The 19,664-nt window shown below is 31.3% G+C and overlaps 1 protein-coding gene across 1 annotated transcript in view; it reads left to right on the top strand.

Moving 5' to 3' along the window:
- The first annotated feature begins 680 nt into the window (after positions 1–680).
- Positions 681–19,664, top strand: part of LOC148279663 (A-type potassium channel modulatory protein KCNIP1) — a 213,400-nt gene continuing 194,416 nt past the window's right edge. Inside the window, exons 1-2 of the mRNA XM_088229595.1 lie at positions 681–686; positions 856–1,072. Of these exons, the coding sequence (XP_088085721.1) occupies positions 681–686; positions 856–1,072 (223 nt within the window). The remainder of the gene's footprint in view (positions 687–855; positions 1,073–19,664) is intronic.

Below are 19,664 nucleotides of genomic sequence, written 5' to 3'. Positions count from 1 at the left end.
GAAAAATATTTTTTAAGGTGTGTAAAAAATATGTATTATGATGATGTATCAAAAAGAATAGATGGTATAGTCAAATTTGTTCATTATACTTTTTAAGTCAAAATACAATTTTGATTCAATTAATAATCGAATATTGGTGTCTTTATTCGTATGTAGAAGTTGAAATACGACGAATTGTAATGCGAGTTATATCCTTTTAATGTTTAAAAATCCCTGATACCTATCAAACGACGTGTAGCTAACTTAATTGTTTTATTTCTGGAACAAGTTTATATTTTGACGCTTAAAAATGTATTTCAAAAATACTGAAGTAAGTTAAATACAAAAGTTTAAGAATCACCATCTGCTTTCAAAAAATCTCCGTCACATCACACGTAACACTGTAGACAAAACAAAATATCAAATAATTTCCAAGTGTGAATATAATTTTAAAATTTGAGATTATCTGATATTTTGGCGATAACAATATCGAAAAAGTTACTAAAGAAGGATTAAATTAAAAGTTTGAGAATCTTCAGTTGCTATCTAACGAAGTGCCGGTCACGTGATAAGTTATTTTTGAGCAAGGTGCCGGTTTATCCCAAACCGTAATTTCTCTAATGTAACCACAAACCAAAATAGGATAGATTAGTTATTCTCAAACAAAGTGACGGTCACGTGATAAATTCTTCGGGAACACAATGCCGGTTATCTGATAAGTTCTTCTCGAACAAAGTGTCGGTCACAAGAACTGTTTTTATCTAACAAGGTGCCGGTCACGTGACCATTCATTATCTAACAAGGTGCCGGTCACGTGAACAGTCGTTATCCAACGAAGTGCCGATCACGTGAACAGCTTACCCCCGGGCCAGAGAGTCCCCAACCGTGGCTCGCCACCCGCAGCCCGAGGCGCGGGCTTGCAGCTCGGGCGAAGGGCACCAGCCCGCCCTTAGGACGGAGGACTCGGAGGCGGGGGGCGCCGAGGGCGGCGAGGAGGAGCGCCCCAGCGCCCTTCGGCGTCGACCGCGCCCCCTCTACCGCCGCTTCTTCAACTACGTCAGGTCTGCGTGGACCGGAGTCAAATTCGCCCTAGGTAAGAAATTACGTTTTTTATAAATATGTGCATGTCATCGGCGAAAATTCAAAATAATGTAGAGAGTGTGAATTGTTAGAGACGGAAAAGAACAGAAAAATATTCAACCTTCACAGAATTCCAATCCCGTTGACAAACCCTTATCTTCATCCAATGGTGTATAGGTCACTACAGTGTTAAATCAAACGCAGCGTATCTCGACCGTTTTTTTAGCCTTACGCTTTACGGATAATGAAATACTTCAATTTAAAACCATTTTTGAAAACAATTTTTTTTTTTTACATAAGCATTTTTTTTTACATGTAAATATTTTTGTAACATGATAATGTACATCACAATATTTGAGTTCGTCCAAATGTTCATAGACAAAAGACTGGATTTCACCCCCTCGGGGGTCATTAAGATTAACAAATTACAAGAGGGATGGAGAATACCCTAAATAAGGAAATATGGAAGTCAAGGCATTTACAGGGCTTATGACCTGTCATTGGCTGGTTTAAGTGGCCACTTTACACACTGGGTAACATTCACTTATTTAAGGTATTCTCCATCCCTGTTGTAATTTGTTAATGATAATGTACACTTTAAAAAAATCTCAATTATATCAACAAAATAAAATATCATTAAAATACAGTCTTTTTTGATACGGAAACATATTAAAAAAATAAACAAACAACACTGTTTGGTTTTCTTTTTTTATTATCTCTTATTTTTACATACTGAACTTAGAATTTAAGAAAAAAAGTTTTAAAACATATTTAACTCTTTTTTTATTCATTTCACTTTTTTGTATTTCGTCTGGGAGTATATAAGTCCTTGTCTTCTGTTCATACGCATTTAGAGTTTTTTTTTTCTGTAAAATTTCTTTTCACTTTTTGGCGCGTTTCATACTTATGGCATATCGGTGTTTTGTAGAAATCTATAAAGCCTTCTGTTACCAGGCAGAAACCGAACTTCAAGCATGATAGGCAAACGCGCAAACCACTTCGCTACGAGGTGGGCGTTTCTCCACTAGATTTGTTTTTTTCATGATTTTTACCTAAGAGCAGCCATTAAGTCGAAAACTAAATTAGTATGTTCCACTCCAGTCTGTCCTCAGCCCGACGAACTGACTCATCAAATTTTAGCCCCGTAGCCACCTTTATTTGGTCGGTCCATTTATATGGGATTCTACCCCGGTTTCTCCTTCCTTCAACTCGGCCAGACATTATTGCCTTTTCTAGATTGTCTGACTCACTTTTCGCAATATGTTCAAAGAAAGACAGTATCCTTCTCAAACACACCACTAATAGATGATTTGTAATATGGAGCTCTTCCGGTATTGATGCATTCGTCCTTCTAACTGTCCAAGGCACAGGCAGCAGCTTTTTCCAACACCACATCTCGAATGCATCGATCCACTTTCTCTCGTATGCACGCATTGTCCACGTTTCGGCCCCATATAGGAAAACGATGAATACCAGGGCTTCCATCAACCGCTTTTTTGTGTTTATTGATATACTTAGATCTCACCGAATCCTTTCCAAACGGTTCATTGCTTATTTGACCATTTGAATCCTGCGACTAATCTCAGGTCTGCAACTGCCGTTGTTGGAGATGAGCGAACCGAGGTACACAAAGTCATGTATCAGTTCAACGTCTTGCATCTGTCCTGTCCTTAGGAGACTGCCAGCTCTGTCTACAATCATTAGCTTTGTCTTACTTTTATTTATTTTCAGAACCAGAGCCTCACTCTCCAACTCTATCCGTCTGAAGACTTCTGCTAGCTCGGTTTCATCTTTGGCAATCAGTGTCGTGTCGTCTGCATATCTCAGATTTGATATTTGTTGACCTCCCACTTCAACACCACCATTCCACCCATCCATATCTACATAACACATATATCATACAAATTTTTTTGATATGACTGCTATCCGTTTATCAGAAATTATATTTTGTTAATTATTTTCTATTTCTTAAAAGAATTCTGTTTTATATGAAAACAGGTTAACTCCAAAATGCTTTTAATATATTTCAGTTTTCAAAGCATACGAGTTTTTCACATTTTTCTATGCATTTCTCTTTCATTTTTTTCAAGTGAACACGTTAGCGTCAGCCGTTGAAAAAACATGGGCGACGACAGCTCATGCTTCGGTCGTAAAAGTGAAAAATGGTTGAAAATTCCGTGTTTAGTTTGTCTGGCAACACGAGATTAGAAGACAAATCGCATTTTTAAACTTTCACCTTCGTATTGAACGTAAATGATTCTGTTTAAATCCCAAAGCAGTTTGAATATTATTTTCATAATATAAGAAAACGAAACGGATTTTAAATCCCGTAAAAAAGACTCATTGTGCGTATTTAATTTATACTATTAGTGATTGAGGGTCCCCGGGTCCGAACAAATATAATATTGCTTTTTTTTAAATAAACCAAATATCTACATAGTCTCTTTTAAACATGAATGTTGAAAGCATAAAATATCTAGGAGTTTGGATTGACTCTAAATTATCTTTTTCAAAAAATGCAGACTATACGAGTAAGAAAATCGCAAAGAATGTATCCCTGTTAGGAAGGATAAGGAATAAATTAGACATTAAAACCTCTCTGCTGATATTTAAAAGTATTATCGTTCCCCACATTGATTATTGCTGCAGTATTTTATATTTAAGTAATAAAGGAGATCTAAAAAGACTCCAAATAATACAAAACAAAGCGATGAGGATAATATTAAGATGGGGGAGACGAACAAATGTTAAGAAAATGATTCAACTTCTAGATATCATGACAATTGATCAAAGAATCAAATTCAATGTTGCCAATGAAATAAACAAAATTATTAAAGGAATAGTTCCGAGATATTTTCAAAATAAACAAAAAAATAATGAGTTCTTTCATAACTATGCAACAAGAGAATCTAAAAATATAAGACTGGAAAAGAAATCAACAGCTATGTCCCAGAACTGCCTTATGTACAAGGGAATACAACTATTTGAAGAAATGCCAGAAAGCATAAAAAATGAAATTAATGTAAATATATTTAAAATTAAATGTAAAAAGTATATATGTGAAAAATATTAGGTAGTATATAGTGTAAATAGTGAATATAATTAATTAAAATGTACATATGAAACAGTTAATATTATAAATTAGGATAATAAGTGTATAATAGTGATAAATAATGTTAGAATAAGTATAGATGTAAATATTGTCTTGTAAATATATATTAGACTATGTTACATAGAACTAAATAAATAAATAAAAAATATATATATAATAACAAAAAAGACAATTTTATACGGTAACATAAAATTTAAAACGAAATAATCAAAGAAAAGGGTATGACAAATAAAATTAATGAATAAGGAATTGATTGAATGTAATTATTGATTTTTTAATTGATTAGTAAAATTATTTCATTAATAACCAAAATAATTCAGATCCTGATTTTTGAAAACAGGTTTGATCAATCTGGGTAGCGGTGTCCGGTCACCATAATTAGTCTTATGATGACCGAGGAACATAATTTAATTATTTCAGAGTCTATAGCCGAGTATATTGTCGGCCTCGGGTTAAATGGTCAGCGGGTTTGATTCCCGACGTGGTTGATTTGAAATATTTATTTAAAAAGGTGTTTTTACACTAAAATATTTCATAGTCCCTGGACTGGTAACTAAAGCGTTAGACTGATCATCTTACCTTCATGTAACGAAAATGATCAAGAATCCTTGCGAATGGTGTACCAATGCAGTTCCCTATGCACCTTGAGGTGCGGAAATGGAATGATGATGATAGTCGGGACATGAAATAAACCATTGAATATTTTTTAAATGTAGATTAAATCTAAATTAATTGGCGTTTTGAAAGGCTCTGTATATTGAGAAAAAGTTCCAAACTGCTATAATTAAAGTTGAATTTTGTGATTTTTTATTTTTTATTTTTAAGCTATTTTTCTTATATTTTTTTGCTGAACAGACTTAATGCAATTTATATGAATAACATATAAAGAAGATCTTATCCCTAAGACGTGGTATTCAAAAGACGAACCAGCGAGCAATAATGTGTGTAATACATTATAAATGATGTGGTAAATATAATGTCAGAATCGGACTAAGCTTTATTAACGAAGCCATGGAGTTTATGAGATTTGTTTATAACATGGTCAATGACGCGTTCGTAAAAATATATGTTTGTTTTCTAAAATACCTACGAGATCTCTTATTGAAGTTACGACTGAATGGATTTTGAAATAATTCCTTACAATTATCAAAAGTTAGGATATTGTTTGCTTTCGTTCTTAATTGTACTTGTGTGCTTCTTTTCTTTATTATATCACTACATTTAGACAAAATTCCTAAGTTTTTCTCAAGCCTAGATATCCTGTGCTGTAATTCACTGCAGTTAGTGTGCACAAAAAAGAAAATAGTACTGCGTTTGTTAGGACAATTTTATTAGAAAACTTATTATAGCCTTACACGGGCACAAGCTAAAAAATTACAATATGTTGGTAAATATATATCCCAATGTTATTTGAAATTAGTAAATAAATTTTAAACGAAAAGTTGGTTGCATGTTTCCTATCAAAAGCGTATTTTCGCTAATACCCAAATGATGATTTTTTTGTATTTTTAAGATTTAAAGTTGCATTGTTTCCGCAGCTTTGATTACTAGATTTTTATTTTCATATGTAAATAAAATCTTTATTTTTATATTTTTTTGTTTACGAATATTTTGTGCCCGATGCAGCATATTGTTTAAATACCTTAAATATGAAGAAAAAAAACTGAAATTAAATTTTTTTTTTTTCATTATTTTTTAACATCTGGATTATCATCATCTGGTTAGTATAAGCGTAAATGATAGGATGACCCTCGGTCTTCAGTTTTCGGGTGTGTGTAGGGAGTGTTTTTAGTGTAGATTATTACATAATATATCTCACCCTTCACCTGCAAACGACATTTCAAAATGATTATTATTTTGTCTCCATGGCTCATAATACGTCTTACTTCCGCTTCCGGTCCAAACAACCGGAACAGCTCACCTTGAGATAAATCATGATGTTTAGAATATTATTCTAAGCACGCAAGTTCCAGTCTAAGAGAAATTTTCTGGACGTGTAAACAAACATATCGGGTCTATTACGAACATTGCGGCCGAACTTTACTAAACTGTTAATCTTTAGCAAGAGCAAAGGAACGACGTTACGCATCAAAAGTCTATCCATCAAGCTAGTAAACAATATTTTATGAATATTTTTAGTACGTCTAAATTTTTGCAGATATATTTTAGATAAACATAATACAACAGAGATTGAAAACGTTTTTAAGAAATGAATATGAAAACCTAAACAATTTACAGTGGGCCGATGATGTATGAAGTTTTTTTTTTTTTAGACATCAAAGTAAAGGTGGTCTAAAAAGTTGCATTTTGGATCAAATTAAACGTAAACATTATTTTAAAAAGTATTCAATACTACTTTTGGCTTTCAACAGAGGTTTGAAGTTTACCATTGTCTAAAGATTTTTTTGATTATCTAAATATTTAAAATTATTTTTTGTTAGTTCTTACACGGGTGGTAATTCGATATCCTTAAGAAAAAACCACTTGATTTATTGGGTCCACGTGTAGTATTAGTGAACACGATAGAAATAAAATAAAAAGGAATCAATTCATTAGTTACGTAAACCTTGACAAAGAAGCTTGTTTGCTTTTAAACGGGTCGGTGAAAAATAAAAATTAGTGGTTAAAAACAAAGTTGTTTTATTTATTTTATTATAATGAATAACCACAAAGTTAGTGCTTCAAATATAAACTTTATATATAGTTCTTTTTATTTTTGTTGTTTTATTATAATTGTTTTAAAATATTATTTTATACTTTGTAAAAGGCGTAAGCTGTCGAAATAAATAAGTATATCTAGAATATTTCTAGTATTTTTACAAACTACTTGAATGTCGTAACACATATGAAATAATGACCTGTAATATATATTTATCCATTTTGCAGAATATAAGTTCTGTTGCTTAATCTAACTGTAATATACGAATTTATTTTACGTTAAATATTGAAAGTCGTTAAAAATTCCGTGTCGAAACATCTGAAATCAGCGCCGGGCGAAGAGAGTCTGACCTTATTTATGTCTTTTATTTCAGTTGTTGGTAACGTGTTGCGTTGCTGCGTTGACAGGCTGGCAGTCAAGTGTTGCTAGTGTTCATACCTTTTATGTTAAGAAAAATATTTATATTTATCGAGGTTTTTTAGCACCAATGCAGTACCCTATGCATCACTGGTTGCAAACAGGGAATGGTGATGTTGATGATGGTGGGAAAACATATTTTTTTATGCATAAATAAGTTAAAAATTAAATAAAAACGCAACTGGTTTTACCATGCTTAATTCAACCTTAATAGTATATCTTACGACGACTATTTTTTCTTCATGAGTTTATTTATATATCAAAATTTATTTAAGGTTATAGCAAAAGTATTTGTTATTTTCAAAAAGTGTCTACATATAAGCGTTTTTTTCAAGGATGAAAGTTCCATAATTTTCAACATTTCTAAAAAAGAAGATTTTTTTCCTTAAGTGTGAATAGATGCAACACACAAATACAGCACAAAACCAATATTCCTTCGCGGGATTTTTTTGCAAACCTTTTATTAACACGCCTGTTTGGGTGATTGAACCTAACTGGCATCGCAAATTGCAAGTAATTAATTAATATCCCGGCAACTACTATAAATATTACCACGATATCATGTAATCATCAAGTAATTCTTTAAGCATAAGAAAAAAAACATATTTTGGTAAACTAAACAATTTTAAATTAAAAATTTTGTCCATAAAGATCTACGAAATTGACAAAATATCGAGTACCCTGAGACAAATTTATAAAACATTCATTTAAAGAAAAAAAAAAGATGGTATCTAATTAGATTACTTAGCAAGATACATATATACAATTTTAATAAGAGAAATTGGTTATTAGGCAATTTTCGCACAGTATGCTTAAGGTAAAATACCGAGTATTAAAATAGAAAATATTATTAAAGTCAAACTTAAGAAATAAATAAAACTCACTTCACATTTATTTCAATACTGTGTGTGCTTTGATTATTGTAGTAAAAACATTTTTAAAAAATATTAAAAATAAAAATTGTAAAATGTACATAACCTCTTAAAACGAGCATTCCAGAGGTAAAAACGTTTAATGTATTTTTGACATAAAAAACGAGTGATTTTTAAAATTAATATTAAAAATAAACCTATTTAAATAATCACATTTTACGGTGCGTTTAAGAAAATTTAGTAGTCAATTAAATAAAAGTTTGTTTGTGAAAACTACATTCCCATTGAGTTTAAAAAAGAAAACTCGCTTTAGCACATTGTGCATTACATTTGACATTTAAATTAATAAACATATAAATAAATTAAAATCTAGCCCCTGTTCGAACCTGGTGGCCAGGGCAGGGCACTCAATTGGTACACTAAATGCAGCATATATCCATCATCTATTACATGATGGTATGGTTTTAAATCTTTATTTTATTTTGACCTTCCCAGGAATCGAACAAGGGACCTCAAGCATGACAGGCAAATGCACCAGCTTCTTCACTACGAGGCAGACTTATCTCTACTAGATCACCTTATTCAGAATTTTTGCCTAGAACTAGCCATCGAGCCAAAAGCATTCGTCCAGGATTCTGGTATATTTCACAGAAATAACTGTTCTCTTAATTCGCTCGGACGCAGAGATGAAATATTAATCAATATCCAAAAGAAATATTTGTATGCTGGGACATGCAACACAATTTTACACAAACGTTCTTACATTCATTTACAGCTAATAGGACCTATTTTTTTTATTCATATCGGCACTTAAGCAGCTACCTGCTTTCTACTCATTAACTTTATCTATTTGTGACACCTGATTTTTATAATTCGAATCATTTCTATAAAACTTATTTGTTATTCTTATTTAAACATTATGTAGGTGCATATAATATGTATTCGTATGTTCGTTTTGAATCAACGTTCGCGTACTGTAAAACCTTATTTTATTGTTGACAATATATCTTTTTCACTGCATTTTGTGGTTACCTACCGTACTAGTATTGTATGGGACTCGTCGCACATTATTCATTCAGTGTGTATCAGTTAAGTTTAAAAATAAAATGCTTTTTTTCAGAATTCGGTTTTGAAATTTGTTATACTTTTAAAAAATACAATTTAAACATTTCTTGATTTGAATTTTAACAAAAAGATTTCAAACTTTTTACCTAGCTCTTTCTTATGCCATTTTTAATACTATTACAAGTTTTAAACAATTATTTTTTATACTTACGCACCCACACACACGCACCCTCTTCCTCATTCATTTCCACACGTACATGTACCCTCTCCCTCATTTATTCACGCATACACACATTCTCTATTAAACTCTATTCATATATATTATGTGTAATTAGATTTACAGTGGATTTTTTAAATTGGCTCTAGTATTGTTAATATTGTTCTACTTATTTTGTTTATGTAATAGCTGTCAAAATCCCAAATAAAATAAAATAAATAAAAAAACTTGCCATGCGCAATGTTATTCTACATTTTTTAAGCAGTTTGCATTACGTAATGACTTAAACAACCCTTAAAGTCATGCAGACTACAATAGGGAAATTCAATTTCTTTTTTTTACAATTTAAAACAAATAAGTATGAAATACTGTCCAGTAATTTTTTAAGAAATATTTTTCCTGCTAAAACGATCCATTGCATTGTCCTCGCCCCCAACACGTCACGATTCGGTTAAATTTTGAACTTTGCTCGTGCATCGTTGTCGTCAAGAATTTTGACGCCACAATTGTCAAGCCCAAATGTGTCGCATTTTTGAAATAATTTTATTTTGAAAGTTAAGTAAAAAACATTTGTCTACAATACCCATATTGATTTTGAAAATGCTGTTAATTTTCAAAATCCATTTCACATTTTTTTATTAGTATCTATACTACGGTATGTAATATTATTTTCCTATCGTAAAATATACAAATATTCTAAAAAAAAACGTTTTTGTACTGTCTCCAAAATATTTATGGAATTACTGGGAACAAAATCGTTACCATGTGGCTGGCAAATAAAATAATATATTAAAAGAAAAACGTTTGTAATGGTAGTAAAAGTATTAAGAATATTACTGCCTGTTGTTTTTTGCGATGTTTGCTCTATTCTACTCGTATTATAGTATCAAGTTTCTTTCGTGGAAACTTGCAAATTGTTTTTCCGTAAAAGCATGTTTGACCACCTAGTTGTAATCAATCATGTGACGTCATCAATACAGAAAAGAAATGAATACGTTTTTTTCTATGTTTAACAGCTATTTTTTATTTATTATTTATACATACAAAAAATCAATTCACATGGAGGTACGCAAAAAATATTTTTTTTTTAATATGCGTCATTTCAAAATCAGAAAAATAAAAAAACAGCATTTTGAAATAATTTTGTAGCACCTGTTAATTTAAAATAACATTACTTGGATTGAAATTTCAAAACCATTATTTTATTCTTGGTGTGAAGGGTTGCATTGATGTACTTCAACCGTAGGGTGTCACGGTTATTTTTTGTTCTTTAACTTTTTTTTTCAAATCAAACAATTACGTCGTTTCCCTGTAAGAGTCGGCAAAAAGAATAGAACCATAGAATTTAGAATAGTCTAGAAGGAGCGCAGAATCATATTTGAATGCATCGGACGTTGTAAAAAAAAAAACAATTGCCCCACCTTTGCCGCGCGCATGCTTAAAGTCGCCGCGTAATGTTGCCAGATCGTGAAAAATATAATCATAACACATATGTAAGATATTTTTATTTTTAAAAAGTAATTTGTTAATTTCTCTAAAATTTTACTGTTTACTCGGAAACATTGATTGACACATCAGAGTAGATTAGTAAAAGGTAATTTAATTGATGAACTTTGAACATGAAAAATTAAAAACAATTTTATTTTACATGAAACTGATATTTTTATTTCATGTTAAATAATATTTGATGTTTTATAAATAATGTCAGTCAAATTTCCACCACGGCGTTTTTTAATCCCAGAGGTCCAATTTTCATAAGTTCTCTCATAAGATGAGCAAAGTAGCGTAAAAAAAATTACAACCCTGGCAACACTAACAAAATGTCCATTTTGTTTTCTTTGACAATCTAACAGATGGAAAAATAATTCAATTTTTGTAATACATTTACTACTTACACATGCATTTGCAACTTACACGGTCATGAAATGTGATCCCATCCTGTTTTTTGAAGATCCCAGCAGTAATTCTGCACTTTAAAACGACACAACACGGCATAGTTGAATTCATTCAATTGATTGCATCGGGAGTTGCGTACTGAGCGACGTCTACAAAGAAACGAATGCGTCAAAACGTAAAATTACTCCTTTAAGAGTAGTTTAGTCGCCTTCTGTTTGATGCGCGTATGCGGTTTATGAACTATTCTTTATTCTATGAATAGAACGCTACTCTTGCATTTTATTGCATTAATTAGTATACATATTTAATCCCAGGAAATCCATATAAAACTAGTTAATTAGAAAATAAATTCGGAGCGTCCTCTGGTTTAGATAGTCTCCATCTAACATGGCTCAGCCTGTTCTAAGATGGAGATTAATAATGCATGATTAATGTTGTTGGGTTTTGAAACGCGGTCTGACGCGACTAGACAGTTTTTCGCTCTCTTTGACGTGTTCTTCAAGATTTTTATCGATGGATTGCGCTCATCGAACCTTACAAATTACCCCATTGAAGTACTCAATAAGTACGGATCATATTGGACGCCATTGGATATTCAAAGGTCAATTTTCTATTTTTTTTTCTGTCGAGTCATGAGTTGTCATCTATTGGGCTACTGACGTCATTGTTATTTATTTACATACATAAGTTTATTGTACACTATTTGAGACATAAGTCCCAACTCCATGGGACTAAAAGTCCTGTGTTGAGATGGGACTAGCAGTTAGTTGACACAGACACATGAGTATATCACCACAAATAAAGGATCAGAAAATGTTTTTTTTAACTTTTCGTACATAATGTTATTTGTACATTAGCGGGCTTATTGCCAAATGGCAATTTCTTCTAACCAACCAATAAAATAAAAGTTTTATATTTATAATTCAAGTTACAGGACATATTTAATAGAAAAAATATTAAAAAACAAAATATATATAAAAATAGAAATAAACGTATTTGTTTATAAATTACCTTATATCAGAACTACTACTTAATGGGAAAAGGGAAATAAGAGGAAAGAGGAAAAGGAAAAAGAGAAGAGATTAAGGAAGAGAAAGGAGATGTTTCTTCAGACGTGATTTAAACAGAGATAATGTAGTAACATCTTGGATGGTGGATGGGAGATGATTCCCCAGTCGAGCCTCATGGATACTATATGAGTTAGAGAAGAAAGAGGAATTGTGGATGGGTATTAAGAGAGTGCCTTAAGAGTTGAACGAAGAGGTAAATCATGAACTGATAAGCGTTGAAATTATATATATGGCACATCAATATGGTAAACAGTAAACTCAAACGTTCGGAAAATCATCAAGGAGTTTCCCACTCAAATCCCTCCCACTAAGGAAAATCCAGTCCTTAACGATTTGTTGAAAAATAGTTTTTGTCCTTGAGAGCTTAATACGCTCTTCCAAAATATTGAACACTCTCGATGCGATAAATGAGAAATGCCTCTAAGCAAAAGTCGTACGGGTTTTGGGTATGACATAATTCATGCTCTGGGAAAACTCTTGTCCGGACATTTTGCTGAGAACTCTCCTTATTGTTGACCAGAAGTGTGTAAGTGCTTCTTTTTTTGTCTCATATCTCACTTTTATGTATTGGAACAACTGTTCTGACGGGCGCCAGAATATGAATATTAACAACTAAACACATCGCTTAAAAGTATGTGTGTAATGACTTAAAAGTACTATTTACACGAACCGGACGTTATCTTTACATATATAATTCATCTGTACGTGAGATATCACTAAACTCTTTCTAAACGGCTTAACCGATTTACGTGCGGTTTTTAAAGAAATATAGATCTTTGCGCTGTGCGTGTTCGTAGATATTTAAATCTTCAATCTAATATCTAAAAAATAAGTAAGGAGCATAAGTAAGGAGCATTTTTTTCATCGATACTAGGGTTGCATTCGAGGAGAATGCATTTACAAAAAAATGGAAAGATGTTGTTTTATTGCTTATAAAAAAAGTTTGTTTTTGAATGTTTACAAACAGAATTTGTTTTTTGTGGATCTCAATCAGAGTTTTACCTGAAATTCCTTATTATTCTAGTCATTAATTTGTTTTTACTGGATTTTTAGTACTATAATACTAAAATAATATTAATTTTAACACATTCAAAAAATCGTATTCCTACATAAGTACACCCCTCTGTTGGTGAGAAGACCAGAGATTAACGTTTGCAAAAAGAATGCCATATTTGAAAAAATATTTATTTTATGTTTATACTTAAATTCAACAATTGAATATTAATTATTTTTAGTTTTGGAATTTAATCACAAACAAGTACCTAGGTACCTACTTATCAATAAAATCCAAAGCAAGTCAACGTTCGGGTAGGACAACGTCTGTTGGGTCAGCTAGTCATACATAAAATTTAGATACTATAATGCAATATTAATGTCATGGCATACAGATATCGCTTCCACTACATTCGTACGTCTTGTCATGCAAGCGTACCAATTATTCTGACTTTTGACATGTCCATCTACAAGTATTTGTTGAATTTGATCATGCCATGTCTTTCTTAGTCTTCCTTATTTTCCGCATCCATCTATATTTACATCGTAATGATGTAATAACATACAAGTTACTAATTTAAAAATACTTGGTACACTTCCACTAATTTATTTGACCAATTAGCGCATTCGCCCTCTAATGGGCATCTTTAGACTGGTAAATATTATACAATGTAAGAATAATTTATATAAAACTTAATATCATCTAAGTGTGGGTACATTTAAAAAATAAGTTGAAAAAGACACAATACGAAATTTCATCAAGAATTGTCAATAAATAATTTTTACATCGTAAATATTTTTATCCATTCTTTCGCCGTCCATTCGCTTTACATAACCATACCAACGTAGAACTCTTTTCTCGATTTTGTCGATAATGATTAGCTATGTCGTATGTACGAAAATGATCAGTTTAATGCTTCAGATGCCAAGCACACATACATCAGGCAAAATAATTTCAAATTTTACACAGTGTGTAAAGTCACTCAAAGCAGCCCTGTAAATGCCTGTCTGTCCACATCCTCAATAATTCCTTCATCTCAGTTGAGATATCGTACTTTTGAAATCAAATCCTAAGAGGTTTGATTTGCAGTGGTTTCAAAAAATTTAGATTTAAGATTCTCGAAATATTGTAAATGTCAATTTTTAAATAATCATGAATATTCCCTTGTTCCATGTGCAAACATAATTTAATATAACAATGAATATTTACGACAACATGTTTAATACCCTTATGCAGAGACAAAACTTAAGGTGAGGAAAGTACATTCTAATTTCAAATTCAGAGAATAACTCGAAGGTGAAGACAATTGAATGTACTCTCCTCACCTTAAGGTTTGTCTCTGCATACGGGTATAAGTGAGAGAATCAGATTATACCCGTATGCAGAGACAAAACTTAAGGTGAGGAAAGTACATTCTAATTTCAAATGCAGAGAATAACCTGAAGGTGAAGATAATAGAATGTACTCTCCTCACCTTAAGGTTTGTCTCTGCATACGGGAATAAGTGTGAGAATCAGATTATATCCGCATGTAGAGACAAAACTTAAGGTGAGGAAAGTACATTCTAATTTCAAATGCAGAGAATAACCCGAAGGTGAAGACAATAGAATGTACTCTCCTCACCTTGAGGTTTGTCTCTGCATACGGGTATATGTGTGAGAATCAGATTTCGATTCTGATAATACGGGTGTATCAATTTTAGGTGCAATCAACAAGTCAAGTGCAGTTGGCATATTACTTAGGTTAGCTAAGTAATGAGTTCTAGAGTAATCTATGCATACGGTTTGATTGTACTACGAGTAGTACTGTAATTAATTACTACCTGCAAATTTCACATCGAATAGAGTTGTCAACATTTGAGAACAACGGTAAAAATTGAAAACTTTTTTCCGTGATTATAAATAGTCATCAACTCTTGGTAAAAAAAAAGCAAATATGCTCCGTGAGTAATTAAGTTTTATAATTATTTTAATATTCTTTTGTGTGCTCTAATAATGACAATGTACATATATTTCATGTATAAGTTGTCAAATACATATTCCTTCACCTTCTGTTTGAATTATGATTTTTTTTCATCATAAATGTTTTTTTCGCATACATTGACGAAACACCGAAATTTACGAAAATATTTTTACTGCGCGTGACTCCACCTATGCATTTGAGACATACCAATTACGCAGCGACGGTCAGTCGCTCTCTATTATTCAATTGGACCGCAATACCGTTTTCCTTCTTTTCCAGCCATATAAGCCTGTATTGCTAAATGAATAAAAAATATTCATGAAAGGGACCAGAGATGACCTTATACTACATTCATAAAATAATAAGAGTATAAATAATAATAAAATTATTTTAAAATCACCGTCCTTGGGCTAGATTTAAATCGTAAAACTTATCATCCTGCCTCCATGCATATCTGTATATACCATAATTATAAACCCATGTGGAAATTTATAAATTACAACAAATTAGTATGAAGATAAAGCGTTATAACTCTATTGTTCCTCAAAATGTGCATTACATTTTCATCTTTAGATTTTAATAAAAAAAAAAAATTTTCTTTATTTACCTGTTATATTTCTAATAAATAATTCTACATACTGATTTTCGTTTGAGTTTTTTCAAAAACTTTTGTACACTATTATTTTTCACTTGTTTATAAATATTTCAATTTTATTTTTTTACTTTAGTATTTTTTCCTTCATATTGGTTGGTTTTTTTTGAAAAACTCAAATATCAAACTTTTCTTTTCAGCCAATTTTTTTCGTCTTCTTCATAATTCGGTAGTCAGATGGCAGAAGGGACCATCTGTAATTTTCAAAAATGTTAAGGAGAGCTGAAATACGTCTCAATTTCAAGACTTAAATCCACAAACTAAATTTTTTTAGTGTCGTTTTTCAATAATAAATTACCATTCTAAATGACGCTGATTTTTTTATTTTTTTACTGCGTGTATTTACTGAAATATTAATTAAAACTTTTGAAAACTAAAACATAGACAAAAATACAGATGGTCCGCCATCTGACTATCGAATTCTTATTAAGTTTCATTTACCTTTTCCATACAGGAAAATAATTGTATTTGTTATCTATGTTATAGTTCTTCTTTTTTTATATACTTTTTGCTAATGTATACTTTAACGATGTTTTCGTATTTTAAAAAAAAAATTGTGGTATTAATTGTTTTGTTGTAATTACGTAAAATTTTTATTTAACTGTAAACAAGCGGGTGATAAAAAGAAATGGAGACGTTTGGAAGAGGCGTCTATCCAGCAGTGGAAATAATAAAGCCAAAAAAGAAGAAGAAGATGGATGTACCACGAGGTAAGAACAGGGAGATAATGATGTTACATTGGCACGTCGATTCACAAGTAAACAAATATAGCCCTTATTTGTTTTAGGAATTTGATCAAAATTTACATTTGATTTGAATATTCTCAAATAAACACTTAGGGAGCTCATGGAAAGCATGCACTGCCTTCTCGAACCAGGGCAATAATTAAAGTAAAAGCCCCTGTTTGCTCAAATTGTTAGCGAAAACTTTGGAATGCTTTGGCGACATTGATGCAAATGAAGACGTTTGTCGGCTTTGATTTAATGGGATAGCTTTGTCACACAATACTACAGCTTTTAAAGCTTGAATATTTATCGTTCCTAACTACATTCGTAAAAAGCTTCATCAAATTCAAAACCATAAATTTATTTACGACTTCTTAAAACAGTAATGATTATTAGTACTACATTCATTGAATTAATTAATTTAAGAAAGCAAAAACACGATGGTATATGGGGATCTACTACTACCCATTTTCTCTGTGACCAGGCGGATGAAGAATAATTTTTTTCTACAATGGCTGCTCTTAGACACATATTCATAAAGAAATCGTGTGGAGATTAGTTCGCCTCGTTCTATAATAATTGAAGTATTTGCCTACCATTCTTGAGATATTGGGTTCCATTCCTGGCAGGTTAAAATTGAAATATTGATCTAAAAGATTTTTTGAACTGCTATACTTCATTATTTCTGGACTGTATCCAAAGCGTTAGACTGATCACTTTAGCTACAGGTAACAGATGATCAAAATACGCTGCATTTGTTTTTCTAACGTAGTGCCCTGTTCACCACTGGGTGCAAAAAACAACATGACGATGTTAATGGTAATGACTTTTACTCATAATCTAGTTTTAAATTTATTCATAAACTTACACAATCTCATTATTCTATAAATGTATTTTAGATTTTTCTAATTGATTTTGCTCACCGAAGCTGTTAGAAGTTTATTAACATAAACATAAGTTTGAAAATCCACCACTCCGAAGATCAATTCACTACCGAGCACCCTCTAAAGTTTTCAGGTCACAGATTGCGCCGCGCAAAACAATCAAAGCCTTAATGCATTGCTAATGTTCCATCAGAAAATTTAGACACGAAACGTTGCTATGGGAAATCTGTATTACCAATTCTAATACCATCTCCATAGAAATTTAAAAAACTGCCCGATAAAATAATTATTTGAGGTAGCCTGTGATCAAATACGTTTTTTACATCTCAAAGACAGGCGTTTTATACTCAAATCTCTTAAATGTAGATATTTTATTAAAAAACATGATTGGCTTCTAGTTATTCTTTATTTTGAATATTTTGTGCCGTTTTATTCAATTCTTTGTTAGAATTGTTTTTTTAAAGACTATCCGTTAGCCTGTAGTGACGTCGTATCCGTTGTTTTAATATCAATTCAATTTCCAATTAGAATTAATTTTCCTAAATAAATGTTCCAGAGTAAATGATTTTTTCCTAAGGAAAAGTAGTTTACGTCATTTTTTAGTTTTTCGGCTATTCTTGTGCAAAAAATCAAGTCTATCAGTCGCTTTGTTGCGACTGATAGACTTGATTTGAATAGACTTGAAGGACACACAAACTAACAGACAAGCATACTCTCACATAATTTAGATATTGTATATATAGGTTTATTACTACGGATTAACATTAATGAATAATATTGTACAGGTAAGTTCATAAAATATGTATATCAAAATACGTGTAATTTAATTAACCTAATCATTCATTAATTTCATTATTGAAATACTGTTTCTTATCATCCCGGGACCAATTATGGCATTTTACATTTACAAACATGGCACTTCTGCCTAGAATGATAAAGATAGTGAAAACATCTCACGATCTTGATTATTAACTTATCTATGATGTAACACGAGTCTACATGGGAATCAAAACTTGAGGTATCCTTTATTTATCTCAATGATAAATCTGTATTATTGTAATCTTCAAATTAACGTTTTCACATCGGATTTGAAAAGTAAAATTTATATAAAGGAACTGGATTTTAATACAAACGATATTTGTCCTTACTGTGCAAAGAATGATTTTACGAAGGAATGTGATATCAACACCATAATAAATTCTTTTTACTACATAAGAAAAAGCAAGAAAAAACGATGAAGATAGAGCCGCTGTTATATGGCCGGTTTTTGTGTGAAAGTAACCAAATAAAATGAAGAAATACGTTCAGTCAGTCGGTCATTGGCAGTAGGCGAGAGTACGCGCTAGTTCTGCGACCGGCGTATTTATGATTTTTAATTAATTTTCCTAAAACAAGCCTAAATTATATTCTGTTTTTTTTTAAATGGAGAAATAATTATTTTACAGTATGTCACAATATATTTTTTAATGTCTGAACTTTGAATTTTGATTTCGCTTATGGTAAAACAATGTTTTAACACCACGTGTAAAGGAATTTTGTAGCACAGCCTTATAAGGGTCGAGTCAATTTATTTTGTCCTTTTATATTTCGTGTCAAAATGTATGATCCGGACGGTAAACGTTGTTAAGAAATAATCAAAAATTTTAAAAATAAACTAATTTACATTAAAAAAACAATAAACAGTTTTAAATTCGGGTAAAATAAAAAATATAATTCAGTATTTAAAATAGAAAATAACAAAAACGCTTAGACGAAGTCGCTCATTGGTCTGTAATTAAATTAAATGAGGAATTTATTTTTTCTATTATACAACTTTGTTTATAAAGTTAAATTATTTTAATAACGCGCAAAATGGTACATTATTTCGTATAAAATATTAAATTGTATGCGCGTTATTTTGAGTATTTCACTTTATACTGGTTTTATGTGCTTGTGTGAATACTTAAATACCTTTATTAAAAGCTCTTAAAAGGGTAAATAAATAACGTTATGGTAAAATGCAAGCTTTCAATTTAGAAGCTTCTTTCGCTAATCATATCCATTTTGCTGCACAGTTCTCGCCCACATCCTGTACTATCTT

Source organism: Micrasema longulum, unplaced genomic scaffold (assembly GCF_059751315.1).
Source record: "Micrasema longulum isolate JH-2025_06_02 unplaced genomic scaffold, ASM5975131v1 h1tg000684l, whole genome shotgun sequence".
Taxonomy (NCBI): Eukaryota; Metazoa; Arthropoda; class Insecta; order Trichoptera; family Brachycentridae; genus Micrasema; species Micrasema longulum.
This window is presented reverse-complemented; position numbering and strand designations above follow the sequence as displayed.